General features: G+C 42.3%; 1 protein-coding gene across 3 annotated transcripts in view; it reads left to right on the top strand.

The window, feature by feature from the left end:
- TEAD4 (TEA domain transcription factor 4) overlaps positions 1–15051 on the top strand; it is a 51450-nt gene that overhangs the window by 21879 nt on the left and 14520 nt on the right. For all 3 annotated transcript variants that reach the window (XR_001862473.1, XM_017735998.1, XM_017735999.1), the window contains 4 exons: positions 9091–9155; positions 9815–9877; positions 13747–13881; positions 14658–14701. Coding sequence is in view for 2 of the 3 variants with exons in the window: in XM_017735998.1 (XP_017591487.1) it covers positions 9091–9155; positions 9815–9877; positions 13747–13881; positions 14658–14701 (307 nt within the window). In the remaining variant the exon portion in view is untranslated. The remainder of the gene's footprint in view (positions 1–9090; positions 9156–9814; positions 9878–13746; positions 13882–14657; positions 14702–15051) is intronic.

The following is a 15051-nucleotide window of genomic DNA, read 5'->3' as shown; positions in this document are numbered from 1 at the left end:
ATTCCTGCATATAAACACGGCATCATCGTCTTTAGTAGTAGAATCACAGAAAATGGTGCTGGGAGAGACCTTCAAAGATCATCTCGTCTGCTCCTGGGCTCAGAGGCAAAGCCAGCTCTGCTTAAGCTGTTCATGTCTCATCTGATCCTTTATGGCTAAAGTTGAGGAAAAGTGATTTGACAAATCTAGGTATAGAAGCTTTCATCTCGAAGGTAGCTGAAGCACCTAGATATGTGCAAATTTCCTTCTGGATCCATGTGTATTTTTAAGTATCTCTGCAGCTTAAATAGTTTTGTCATCCTCATGTTCCTACACTCCTGCCTGAATCATGGTTGCCCAGTTATCTATCAGACTGTAAACTCAGTCAGGGAACAGGTACTTAAAGAATCTGGAACAGAATTGTGCCAGTGTTAGGAGAAGAAAGAGAACAGGGTGGGAAGGAACAGGGAATATCACAAGCCACTGTAAGGAATTTTCATGATCTTGGCAGAATTCAGCTATTACCCAGACCAGTCCTTGGGTGGCTATGCAATTATTTAATCTGTGTTTCTGCTAGGTTTTTCTGTCCACATTCTCTTTTCACCTGTTACAGAGTATGACATCTTTAACAACTATTCTAGATAAAGTTGGGATGGTGTGGAACTGTTCTGTGTTGGGACCAAGACTATATTTCCTTCAGAAATGGTGAGGTGACCTTACAGTTCACAGCAGAAGAAAAGAGGGAGCTGCCACTTGTGTTTCCTTGCTCCCCTGCTCTGCTTCCAGTTTTGTGCTCCTGTTCTTTAGGCTAACTTCAGTTTCTAGTAGACTCCTTGTGGATCCATGTTAGATGGCTAAACTGCTTGTAAACTATGTTGGCAAAATGAGCTGGACAGATTTCTGCCAGATTAGAGTTGAACTGATCCATGGAATAGTCTGGTGAGAGGGATGGAGGGGGAAAGGCAACCACTTTTTTCAGGAGTGTCCAGGCATTTGTTTAAGCTGAATCTACAACTTAATGGCTTCAAGTGATCAAAAATCACTCTAAATTATGATGGCACAAACTGAAAATGGGTGGTAGCAGCCATTCCACTTTCAAAAATCAGTATTAATTTATTCGTATAACGCAAGAATAGTCTCTGGGTTCTTTTACTCTCCTTGAGGCTGCTGTGTAATTCTCAGTCATTTGGCTGGGACTGGGTGGTGGTGTGGTCTTAGGTGCTAAGTGAAGCAGTCATGACTCCTCACAGGACTGAGCCAGACCAGACCAGATGCCCTGAGAAACTGCATGGTCTGTGCTGGTCAGGCAGCAAGCGGCTGCACAGATCTCACAGACACCTTTTAGCTCTAATTTCTGTTACAGCTGAAGCTTTGAGTGCTTGGTCAGCCTGTCACCTGGGCACATGCACAAGATTAGCACTTGGGGCAGAAGTCTGCCAGAAACTCTGTACTGTTGGTGCTGGCAGGGGCAGCTGACCACAAAACCAGGAGAAGGGCTAAAGCTTTTGCTATCCCTTAAGACAACATCACTGAGAATTGCTTTCAGATGCCCTACAGTTATTGGAAGATACCGAAATGAGCAGACATTTATTGAATCAAGGAAGAATTCAGCAGATGTCCAGATCTGTAATGTAGAACTTGGACTGATGGGAACTGGAAAATGCTGTTACAGTTAAACATTGGTTTCAGTGCTACCCTCAGTAGTCAAGTTTCTCTGAACCCGGGCCTTGGTGAGTAAAGTGTCTTTGTGCCTCTATAAGGTCATTCTCAGGTGTCCCAAGAGACTGAAAGCTGTTAGTTTGACATGTCTTTCCATGTCGGATTGTTATTGGCTCTTTCAGGTGTTATCTGATACACTCCCTGGCATATGTTACTATATGCAGCTGCTTTGGTGTGATTGTGGGATTTCCCAGCCAAACTGAATCTAAACATTTTCAGTAGGATTCTTATCAGTCTTAACTCTGGGAAGTACCAGAACAAGTCCCAGCTTTGCTCCTTTTGCAGCCCTTAACGTGTATATGGGAGAATACTTACTGGATGGATTAATTTACATTTCTGTGGCCTGAGGCCATAATATGGGAAAACAAAGCTGATGAGGACATTGAATTTATGCACTGAAAAGCACTATTAAAGACTGAGGTGTGGTGAAGGGCTGCATAGCCTGGAGCTTTGCATTAGGCTGATGGGGAGGGACTTCTGCCCGCATACATTGTTGTACCTTAGTAAATGCTCATCTTTACAAGGAATAACTCCACAAGCCCTTGGGGCAGTAATTAGAAGACAGTTTAACGCTGTTTAGCCTTTAGACAAATGATGCAAGCACAGGAAGTGCCTTGCCCATTTTCTTACCAGCCTGTTCGTGTGAGGGTTAGGTGGAGTACAGTTCCAGGCTACAGTTTCTCTGGTGGCAAAACTGGTTTAAGAAGTTCTGCACCGATTCTTTCTCTGTTCTCTTTGCTGTGCCAATGCCGTGGTTAATGTGACCACAGAATGAACTAGTTCACCAATCCAATTAAAAATAGGCTGATGGGGGGGAAAAACAAAACAAAACCAAACCAACAACAAAATCCAAATGGGGATGTTTTATTTTTTAATTATTGGTAATTAGAGTGGTGCATGTCAGTCTTTCCTCCCCGTCCCCCCTCCCCTTTTCCCATCAATGTAGTCAGTACAGCTGCACACAGCGGTTGATGGAATGTTGAAGGAGGAGGAATGACCAGCTAAGGAGAGGGAAACCTTTTCAGATTGTTCTGTTGATGAAAAATGTGTTGCTCTAACTACACCTATGGTGACTGACTTTTCATTTATCTCCAGTACTTGTTTGGAACCAATAAGAAGCTTCCCCAAATCTGCAGGGTCTGTAATTGTTATCCCACAGCCAAACACTTCATATGAAGCATCTTAAACTGACCACCAAGAAACAGCAGTTTCTAAATGGTGGTAGCATTTCTTGTGTTTCTGGCTGTGAATTTAGGCTGTGCAGTGGCAAAGGAGAGGAGTAAACACTAACCTTTCCAGCCAAAGACCTTTTACACAAGAGAGGGTTTCAGTGTTTACACCAGTTAGTAAATGAGACAACTGAGTTTTATGACCTCAGACAGATGAATCACCCGACTGCCATGTGAGGGGCTTGACTGGTGCATTCTGCCCAGCAAATAAAGCTTTGACTTTGTCATTTCAGAAGAGGAAGGAGCTCAGAACTTGCACAGTCAAATGATAAAAACAAGTATTTTGGGAAAGAGCTGGCTGTGATGGTGCTAATCACTTAAATATTGAGTTTTCAGGCTTCTGACTGTTTTGGTATTTTTCAGAAGTATTGGCTCATCCCTCTTTGATTCTTTATTTCAAAATCCCCTTTCTGTAGGGCTTGCATGAGCTTAGAGAATCTTTGTGTGGAAGGGTAATCCTGAGAAAATTCAAGCATGGAATAAATGATCAGAGTGAGGACATTTTCTTCTCCCAGTTGAATATAATGTTCATTGGTGTGTGTAACTGTGCTATGGGAACTCAAACCTGACTGTTGGGCACTGAAGTTCTGCACTGTTGGGGTCAAAGATGTCAAAGATAGGATAGGTCAGTGCCATAAAATGCAGTATGGTTTTCCATGGTCCCTTTCATGGGAAATGTTCTTAGTATGATGATCATAGTGGTGTACTAAGTTCCATTATTGCCTCTTGAGTAGAGGAACCAAACAGAATCTTCTCACCAAGGCTTTGGTGAGAAAATGTGGTTTGTGATGAAAGGAAAGTCTTAATAAAGGTAGCATTAAAACTAGATTATATTAGTAAAAGTTGGGTGTCTGTGCATCTTGAGGAAAAGATGGGATTAACCATCAGAAATATGAAAATGTGGTTTCTGACACATGTAGCCCTACTTCTGGAGCAGCTGATGTCCAGGAAGACCTTTAGCATAGCTGGGAGGAGGAAGCAGTGGAATGAGAGGTGGGCAGTAAGGTTGTGCAGGGAGCCATGGATGGGGCAGACCCCAGTGGCAGTTAGTCCCATATGGACATGCAACAACTGCTTTTAGACAGCTGCTTTTGTCTAAAAGTGTCTTTCTGGTAAGGCTTGGTTGGTGGTTAGTTTTGCTTTGTATGCACAGAGAAACACTGACATTTGGTGGACAAACGAGGTGTCCTTACCTTCCCTCTTCTGTCTAGATTTATTTGTCTGATGCACACAGTTCATTATGTTTATGTTGATTGTAACCAGCAGTTAATTAAATAAGTTCGAGGAGACTGTCATGTCCCAGGAAATAGCATTAAGTGACACAGATTGAAATGGGAGTTGAGATGGGTTTCTTGACCTCCCTTTGATAAACCTTTCACTGGATACAGCTGGATAGTTGCTTCTCTTGCAGAACTACTTAGAGGTAGTTGCAAATGTTTGCTTTGGGCACAGAAAGATACAGAATCTGCCAAGAAACATACTTCTGTGCTGTTTCCCACTGAAAGGATTTTGCAGACATCACTGAATTCTTTGATCTCACTTTGTTTGGCAACAGGTGTGTGAGGAAGTATAAGTCTTAAAGAGATACTGCTTACAAGAGGCAGAAAAATTAATATACTTCTACTAAGAGAAAGTCAGCATGAAGCTTTGAGGTAGGGCTGGAAAATGCTTCCTATGGTGATGGGAATTCCCTTGATTATCTCCCTTCATTACAGGAAGAGACTTCTCTGCTTTTATATTCAAAGGTGCACAGGTGTAGAATGGAGAATCCAAAACCCTCCTTATTCACTTCTCTTAGGCAATTCCTTCTTGGATAACTCCTGAATGCAAAATTTTGCAATTTAGTGTAAGGCGGAATGGGAGGCAAATTGCTGCCCTTGGAAATTTAACTGTTGAGAGTAAGAGGTAAAGAACATAAGAGAGTATCTCTTGGCTACTTTTTTTGTGCCATGCTTTCAAGGGAAAGGCTCCAGGGAGGATAAAGGTGCTGTGCCACAGTTGGAATGTTGGCTGGAGCTTCGTGAAACCCAATGCGCGGTTTCGACAGAGGAGTCACAACTGTTGGCAGGTTCTGGTGACCATGGCAGACCTCAGCAGGAGTTATTCTAAGAACACAACATATGATCAGGTTACTGAGGGACACTTCACATGGCTCTAAAAAATGAACCATCTGACGGTTTATGACAGCTCTGCCTGTTCCAGCCAAATGAGGAGTGCTGGTCTTTGCTGACCCTGCAGCCAGGGTTGTGAAACAAAGAAAGTGCCTTCTGGAGCCTGTGAGCCTACAGACTTGCAGCCACATAGTACCTGCTTACATCTAACTACTGATAAGAAAACAAAAGATATTTAGGACTTGCTTCTCTTGCAGTTTTGATTCATGGTAATTTAATAGTGCCTTGCTGCAGTTCACTGGGCTTGGCAATTTACATAGTTCTATATTTAGTAATCCCTGTGATGAATGTCTTTGTAGAGTCATCTGTTTGTTTGTTTGTTGGTGGTTTTTTTTGTTTGAGTTTCCTTTTTTTTCTTTTTTGCGCTACCAGTACCTTTATTAGCTTAATATAACCTGCCACTTTCCTGTTTTAACCTCACTGTGAGGACACACTTCTGGAATAGGGAAACAGTATGAGAGTTATTAGCAAGTGGGAAGTGAATTCTAAAACTAGAAATTCTCATGATCCACAATTAAATGCTCTATGGAGTTTCTTTCTAGAGAGTTTCTGTACTGGCATCTAACATCTGCAATCTGTGCAACAATTTCTCCTCCCACTAGTCTTTTTTGGTGAAGTATGTGGCCTGAGTGGCCTGAGGGAACTTCGCAGTTTTTGCTGCTGCCCGTTGTCAAAGACAAACAGTTAAATGCACACTTATGGAAATACCTCCCAGTTTCCCAGGCTTGACTACAGTTTATTGTCTCTCCTCCCTGCTTCCTACTCTGTTTCCCTCCTTTTGTTCTCTCTAACACTCAGTCCCTCTTAATTCCTTTGATGAGGTGCAGGGTGACGCAGGAGATTGGCATCACTGTGTAAAGGTCTCTTTCTGCCAGTTCCTGCTTTTTTTTTTCATTTTGTTTTGTTTCCCCTCTGGTGCTCCTTGTTTCTAGCTGCTTCTCTTCTCTGCATGGGTTTTCAATGGGCTGCAGTCCTTTCAAGGTTGTCTCTGCTCTGGCGTGGGTGCTGCAGTTGCATCAAAATGTTCTTCTGTCATGGAGCAACTTTTTCCAAGATTACTTTTCCAGCCACATCCCCAGGAATGTCCCCTACCACATGTCTCCTTTTCTTCAAATTCATCTTTTTACCTATCTTGTATTTCTCCTGTGCATTTTCAGGTCTCCTTTTGTGGCTCCTCATGTGTCTCCTGTCCCTACTGGCTCTTGCCCTTTCCAAAACATGTTCCAGCAAAGGTAGCTTGTGCTCCTCTGACTGGTTGGGGATTTGATGGATTGATTGTTATTTTCATCCAGTTTCGTTGTGGCTGGAATTGGCTGTGGCTGGCACAGAGCTGTTCATGGCATCCTCTTGTACAGATTACCCCTGCAACCCCTTGCTGCTGAAGCAGAATAGTGTTCTGTCAGACTGTTCAGTCTCCATAATTTCTTTGCTTAATTGGAAATGCTACAAATATGAATTTACTCCATAAAATTTATTGTATGTGGTTGAGAATCCACTGAAATTAGTTATGCAAGGATGACCCATAACTGAGCCAATGTCTGGAGAGTTCCCATGTGTTCAGATTTTCAGTATAGCCTGATACATACTCTTTAAAAGTTTGCCTGCAATTCTCCTCATCCACTTCTTCTCAAGGCTAGTTTTTCCTCTCTTTTCCATTAACTCTCTCTTCTTCCCTCTCAAAGGGTCCTCTTTTTGCACAAAAATTTTCCTCCTTCTTTCTTTATAGATAATAGGGTTTGAGTGCCTTGTTTTGTTCAGCACATTTCCCACTTCTAGCATGTCTCAAACAGTCCTGAAATTCCTTATATGTCGGCATCTGTTTGAGAAGAGTCACTTCAGTTCCTTCTTACCTTTCAGCTTGGATCCATGTCTAAACAGATGGAAGCTTTGAGAAGCCATAAATATTATTGTTGGCACTAGAGGAAGGTGGTGTGGATATGTGTCGCTAGTAATTGGTCTCGGCTTTGTAAAAATGGTTTACATGGGTTGGAAGAGCAGCCAGGTGCAAGGTGGCAGAACAGCATCTGCTCCCACCAAACTCCCCTGGGCATGGCACTGTGCTAAAGCAGAAACTGTGGGAACTTGAAGAGGTCAGTGCTTACAGGGCAGGGCATTGTGTTTCTGGCACAGACACAGTTCCTAATTTGTATTTACAGGAGCTGGAGCTGATTTCTCAGCTACAGACCCGTTTCTTCTCCCAGGGGAATAAGGGGAGCTGCTATAAAGACACCACCATTAGAAAAAAGATTAAGATCTGTACATGTAAAACACTTTCCCATCCCTGTGTGTGCATTGTTTGTGTTTCATGAACATGGCCTAACTGCAGTCATGGACATTTGCATTCTTCTATTTCAGAAACAGATGGAATTAAGGGCTTTGCCAGTCATTCCCTAAAGGGTTGAGTGGCCAATTCCAGCATAGTCTTTCCTTGCTTACATTTCATTTCACGGTTGAGTGAAATAAGAGTTTAAAATAAATACAAGGTACAGGTTTTTCATGGAATATTAAACTACTGGAATAGTTAATACTGGTAGTTTAATACTGATTTCACTGCTTGCCTTTTGATGTCTGTGATGTCCTAATGTACAAGTTCTCTGCCCACAAACTTTCCACAGACAATACTGGGGTTTCATAATTTTGTTATAAATAAACTTCACAAGAGCTGTGGCTTTGTTTCCTGGTTCATTCCTTCTTCATTCTGCAAACACTTGCAGCCATATCAAGATGTCTCGCAGCCATATCAAGATGTCTCGCAGCCTTGCAGCTCCCACTCCCACTATCTTGCTACTACTGTGGTCACCACAAATGTGTTATTTTGCAGAGCCTCCTCTTTTTCTGTCATGTTTTCTGCCTTGAACCAGCCTAGGGTTCAGATGTGTAACTGCTGCCTTTTTGTTTCTGCTCTTCATTCCTCCATCTTCAGAAAGAGAATAAAATCTGTGTGACTGCTTACATTGGTACATGGAAGCCAGTGTAATAAACCTGGATAGTCTGCCTGCAGGAGTCTGAAAGCACTTGTAATTCACTCTGTCGTATCAAGCTGATTAATTCTGTGTAGCTGTTTCCATGTTTATTTGCTTGGACTTAGTTACACAAAATGACAGGCTCCTTTTGCTTGGAAGGGATCTCTTCAGACTGCCTAGTCTGGCCCTGCTGCTCAAGCAGTGTCCAGTAGCTTGTGACTATCCTCCAAGGATGGAGACTACAACCTCTCTGGGCAGCCTGTGCCAATGTTTAACCACCCTTATAGTAAAAAACAATTGGGTTTTTCTTTTTTTTCCTTTTTTTTTCTTTTTAGACAGAATTTCGTATGTGTTAATTTGTGTCAGTTGTTTCTAGTTCTATCACTGGGCGCTATTGAGAGGAGGGTGGCTCTCTTTTTCCCTTCATTGCCTCCCATCAGGTATTTATTTTATTATTGATTAAAAACTGCCCCTGAGTCCTCTCCAGGCTGAACAGACCCATCTCTCTCAGCCTCTCCTCATAGGTAAGATGCTCCAGTTTCTTAATAATTTTTGCTGACTTCTTGCTGGACTTGCTCCAGTATGTCCACACCTTTCTCGTGCTGAGGAGACCAGAACTGGACTCAGTACTCCAAATGTTACCTCAACAGTGCTGAGTGGAGCTGAAGGATCACTTGACCTGTTGACAACTGGGATTTGCCATAAGGGTGCATTGCTGGCTCATTGTCGGCTCATTGTCAGCTCATTGTCAACTGGGACCCCATCCATCTGTTCAGCCAATTTTCGTCAACCCCCTTGTCCAATTATCTGGCCCATACGATGTCAGTGTGCCTATGGGGATGTTGTAGGAGACTGCTCCTGACACTCAGATGTCTGCCATGTGTGCTAATAAGTTCCTTTGTAAGAAAGAAAAGAGTGTGACAGAATCATCCTGCTGCTGCTCTCTACAGATGCACAATGGAATTGCCTATCTTTTTCGCTGAGGTCATTGCTTTCTAAGCTTGTATTTGCATTATTTCTCTGTTCCAGGCCGAAATGAGTTGATTGCCCGCTATATTAAGCTGAGAACAGGGAAAACACGCACAAGGAAACAGGTAAGTGTACCGTTTTCCCTGTAAACATTAGCTTCTTTGGGCCACTAGAGATTATGAGGGCTAACGAGAACAAATTTCTCGCTGTTCACTTGTTGGTAGTTTCTGACTTTTCTCCAAAGTCTTTGCTGACTTTTTTTTTCTGTTGTTGTGCTGAGTTGGTTAATAAGAATGGCAGGAAGAGTCAGCTCAGTAGGTTTCTGATGCTCATGTCTCCCAATCACATTTGTGACCCACATATTTTTCTACTGTTAAATAGTGTGATTTTATTTGCTTGGCCTACTACTAATGAATGTTTCAGGGAACATCAGTGGTTCTCTGCATGAAGGTTCCTTGTTCAGCCCAGGCAGACAAGACAGCAATGATGATTTTGAAAATGCCTGGTGCACAAGATGAAAAAGGAATCTTTGTAATTCGGGAATGATTATGCAGGCTATGCTGGACAAAGCACTGAGCAGCCTAGACCTGCCTTAGATGGCCCATCTTTGCTGGCCCTCCACCCCATTTCATGGCACTGGAGTTATGTTCAGAAAAGGAGCTCGTTGTTATCTCCAGTCCCTCCTACCCCCAACCCTAAATAACTGCCTAAAGTGTGTTTACTTCTACAAGAAGCTACCAAGTATTCCTCTGGAATGAAGATGGAATTTTGTCTTTCAATGCAGGTATCTAGTCACATCCAGGTCCTAGCAAGGCGGAAAGCCAGAGAGATCCAAGCCAAGCTCAAGGTATGATGGATATCCCTTAACATATCACACAAGCCCCCCCCCAGTCAGCTGTTCCCTCTATGAACAGCCTTAAAAAAGCCTGAGATTTGTCACTGAACTGTAGTAAGCTGGAGAGGAAAAGGTTCTTCCCAGGAAATGTTGTGCAAACATTCATTATTGTTGAAGCTCTGTGACGTCTGGAGCAATTCTATTTAAAGAATAAAGAAACAATAACTTTTTAAATTTCATGTGTCTTATTTCTGCCTCTGGTTTATGCTGTTGTCATTCAAATCTGAAAGACCCTTAGACTTAGGAGTGTGCAAAGAGTGTTTACCTGAGGAGGAGGGCTTTATGGTTACAAATGCTGACCAGTAAGCAGTCCCTGGTGTTGTGGTGGCCTTGGGAAAAAGTAGCCTTACAGTTACTAGAGCACCAGCTCCACCTCTACTAGAGGTGATGATGTGGAGTTGTCCACTGAGAGGAAGCAATAAAGCCAGCTGGCATCTTCTCAGGTAAAATGGTGCCAACTGAATAGACTTTGTTCCTTGATTAATTCAGACCTGATTTGAAGAGGCCTGAGCTAATGAGAAAGAGAAAGTGGTTGAATACTTGCTTGAGAAAAGCTGTGTTTTCCTTTCCATAGGAAAAGCTCCAAGATCACCCTAATGAACCTCTTGACATTTATTTCCACTCAGATTTGATGCAGGGAAATGGTTTATGTGCTTAGGCTGAATTGCCAGAAACGCTGAGAAGGTCAAGTTTGTATGTGACAATTGCACAAGAGGGTGTCCCCTGTTAGAATGTGAGCTATCCAGAAAGGGCTTGCTGAGCAGGATGTGAGGTCTGGGCCTTGTTATGTTTCACTGAGACAGCCAGAGAAGGAAGGTGAGTGCTGACCTTTCTGATTGGTATGGCCATAAGTAATCTGGAAGGAAGAGAGTTTGCTTCCCTGATCTTCCATGCTTCAGGTGACGATAACCTTGACAGCCCAGTCCGTCCCTGACTGCTGAGGGGATGGCTATTAGTATGTGCTTCCTCTTGGCTGTCTGGGCAGCTCCTCACTGGGCACCAGGACAAATGGACTGTCCTGGGCACTCCCAGGACAGTCCCAGCTGTTGGCACTCGGTGTTGCCCAGTACTGACGTGCATGCAGCTCTGTTGCAAGCAGTGATTGCCTCTAAGCTATGACTGCACCCCCACATCGCAGCCCCATTTTAGAAAGCTGTGCTGTGTCTTTTATTAGCCTGTTGTGTTTCCAGCTGCTCTGATAAAGAGAAGGAGGCACAAATTACAACTATCTAATTCAGTGCACCCAAGTAGGGCTGCCTAAGCTTGAAACCTGTGGTGCTGATAAGTGGTCAATTCAGGTGCAGGCCTGCTGGAGAGGCAAGTTAGAGCGAGCAGGAAACAACAACTGCCCGGGGTGTTAAAAGCTTCACTGCTGCTTACATCTGTAACCTTGATTCTGTTCCTCGTGTGTCACAGCTCTGGGGTTGGGCATGATTGAAAAGCCAGTCAGCCGAGCCTGTTTCCACTTAGCTCACAGGAGCTGGCCGGTTTTGTTCTCAGGGAACGAAGGTGTCTTGGGGATCTCCATGGAGCCATTGGCTGCTGTCCTTTTACACCACCCAGGCCATGCTGTGAGCTCTGCCCAGCTGCCTGCAGAGAACCCTTCCCCAGGACCAGGCTGTTCCTTTCCGCCTGCAGTGGCAAGTCGGGAGCACTGATTCAACTCATTTACTTGTTTGCTTTTGCTGGCCATTTCCATAGAGCAAGGAAATGAAACCACAGAAACTGCTGCCCTTCTTCCAAGGTCCTGCTGGCAGCTGTGTGTTCTCCTGTCACTGTTCATTTTCCATAGCAAATACATGTTTTCATATTTATATCCTAGAGATCAGAGCAGCTACGTGATGACTTTTCAGAGCAGTCACTGCAATGCTTCCGTCTCCACACAAACTGTGTTTTTTTAAAAGCTTTAAACTTCTTTAAGTGTGCACTGTGTCTGCAACAGATAGAGGTGGGAAATAGGGTAAAGCCTGAAGAAAACTGTTCCCAAAAGTCAGCAGTTTTTCCGTGCCCTGGGTGGCTAATAGATGTCATGTGCACTAAGGAAAAAAGTGGGAAATGGTAGTATTATCGTCGCCATCATAATCACCATCATCATTATTATGTGTTTTAAGAATAATAAAAGAAAATGTAAACATTGCAAATGTTTGGTAAAAGTTTTTATTGCTCCTTTTTTTCTTCTTCTTTTTTATTTGTACTGGAAAACACTTGAAATGAGTACAGAACTGTTGGCTGAAACAGAAAGGAGATGTATTTTCTAAAAACATGCTCTTTCCAGCAGTCTGTCAAGCATTTAAACAAAACAGAAACACAGCAGAGGTTAATAGGTAAAATACTTTCCTTCCTTAATTATTTTACGTTTTCTTTTAACTTCTAATACCTCCACAAGTAAATGCATCTTCCCCATAAAATCATGTATGAACTCAGGTAGACAAATACAATTTTTCCAGTGAGAAAATAAGGGAAGGAAAAAAATCCTTTTCTGCAATGGCACATGGGAAATAGTCCTTACGTATATTAAGAAAACAACAGAAAATAATAATTTCCCTTAAAAAAAGTAGGTAATCCTTCAGTTATTCTCTAAGGCATCATTTAAACTGGATTCTGAAAAAGTTTTCCATAGCTTTGGAGAATATTACCAACTTTCTCAGCATTTAAAATGTTTCCCTTCCATTCACTTGAATGGTACTAACAGGAGACACAGCTCTAAAAAAGATGCACAAGTTTTGCCCATTTCTACTGATCATTCCACTTGAACATTTGCATTTATTTTTGAGATTTTTTTTTGTATGCCTCCTCCACTTCTTTTTTTTTTTTTTTTTTTTTTTTTTTTTTTTAATGGTTAGACACATTAGGATATTTGGGCTTTGAACTTTAGAAAACCTTAGATAAATTGGAGGGGTTGGAAAGAATGGAAGCCCAAGGGTGACAACTTACTGCAGTTCAATGAATGCAAGTGGGAAGTGAGAATTCCTGAAGAAGGTACCTCTTTCAGCAGTTTCTTCAAGCTATGAATTAATCTGTGTGTTTTCTGTGGTAATTATAATGACACAGATAAATGTGGAATGTCTGAAGGATGAAGATTGATTGTAGGGGATGTAGGAGGAAAGGCAGAATGTGGGGAAGTGTTTCTGTTTGTCTATTTATTCCTTGAAAGAAGAAGTGAAGAATGCAGTTTGTTTTATGCGTACCTCAGACCCACTAATTATGGCACTGTCGTTGCCTGTAAAATTATGTGTAAATCTACAGTCCTGTTAAAATACAGAAAGGGATGTCCCTGCATATGTGCCCTGGAGATTACTAAGGTTTCATGTTTCTCTGGAGATGGGAATAAAATGATCAACTCTACCTGAGACTAATGCAATCCCAAATTGAGGTAGTCTTTTTTGCAGTGATGATGACAATCTCTTTTTTGTGACCTTTTCCTCAGAGGGTTTTTTTTTTTATAATGAAGAGTCCTTCCCATTGAATATTCTTACCAATTATTAAAACACAAGAATCAAGTAGGGGTGTACTTTCCATAACAAAACTTTTCATCTGTGTGGTTAAAAGCCCTCAGACAGAAAGGATAAATGTTTAGCAGTCTTTAAACCAGCATTTCAGAAAGGATGATTAATCACATCTGAAGCTATAGTAATGAGTGACAGCCCTACAGCTTCGAAGAGTTCTCACCACAGTTACTGGTGAATTTGCTGCCCGGGTTTTCAGAGATGCTTGTTCCCTACAGAGAAGCTGATGAGAATCCTGGTTGTACAGCATTAGAGCTGGCAACTTGTTAATCATTATAATAATCCTGTGTTTTCTCTTTCTGCTCTTACTCATAGGATCAGGCAGCTAAAGATAAAGCCATGCAGAGTATGGCTACAATGTCATCTGCCCAGATTATCTCTGCAACTGCCTTCCACAGTAAAATGGCCTTGCCTGGTCTCCCGCGACCAGCCTACCCTGCTGTTTCTGGGGTGAGTGGATCAGTGTCTTGGTGGAGTTTTGAGAGTATTTGAAAAGATGTTGGGACCTGCTCAGGAAAATCCTGAGAACTGAGACAGAATGGGCCAAAAGGCATTGACTCTGTAGAATAACTCTGTCATATGGCTTCAACAGTTTTGTCCTATTCTTTGCTCACACTGATGTAAAACAATAGTTTCACTATGTATATTTTTTTAATGATACAAGAGAGAAAACAATCAGTATCACTTTCTTAGTCCAGCATCTTGTTGGAATAAATCTGTTTGGGCTATCCTGACCCTTTCTCATAATTACTGAGCTCATTCTCAGCACTTAGATCAGATGGCCCTTACATGAAATCCTTCACAAATAAGGTCTGTCAGCATCCCCATACCTATGAGCTGGGCCTAGTGAGCATTTGCTGAGCATTGATTTCTGCCATAATAACTCCTGTGGAACTTTCCTGGGGAAGATGGTCCTTCCAAGACAGTGAGCATCGTAAAAGCTTTGAGGATGGAGCCACAAGGTGCATGCATAATATTTAACATCAGAGATCACTTTTGGGTCAGTTTCTTGCATGTGAGTAGTAGTAATGTATAGAATGAAAAAAAAAGAGACCAGTCAGCATCTCCACAAGAATGAAACCAGGAATGTAGGAAGAAGAGATAACTCATTCACATCTTTGAAGGTCTGTGAGCTTGCAATTTGTTTCCTCAAAAAAGAGCAAGCCTTGCGTTTCATCTCTTATCTTAAGAGTGGTGACTTTTGTCTATGTGTTGTTTTCTTTCAGTTTTGGCAAGGACCATTGCCAGGCCAAGCTGGATCTTCCCAGGAGTAAGTATTCCTTCATGTGAGCATCCAAAGCAGGTGCTTCTGCTGTTTCCTCTGCTGCCCAAGGAGCACCATCAGCTATTGCAAGATCTATGAAATGCTAAAATCTTCATTTTTCTTACAGTAGTGTTAAAATAAAGCTGAGCTCTCCTGAAAGCTGTGTTCACTTGTGGGTGTTGAATGTCTCTGAATTTGGGCCTAAATGTCTGAGAGGCATCCAGCCCAGACCTATATCCACTTGCAGAGATATAAAACTACTTGTAGTTGAAAGGAAAGGATAAGTAAATGGGCACCAGTGTATTAAGAGGCTGATAGGGATCTCAGAAAAACAAATCTGGAGGGAGGACCTGCTG

This window comes from Corvus brachyrhynchos, unplaced genomic scaffold, assembly GCF_000691975.1.
Source record: "Corvus brachyrhynchos isolate BGI_N302 unplaced genomic scaffold, ASM69197v1 scaffold44, whole genome shotgun sequence".
In the NCBI taxonomy this organism is placed as follows: domain Eukaryota; kingdom Metazoa; phylum Chordata; class Aves; order Passeriformes; family Corvidae; genus Corvus; species Corvus brachyrhynchos.
Note: the sequence above shows the minus strand (reverse complement) of the source record. Positions and strands in the feature narration are given on the sequence as shown.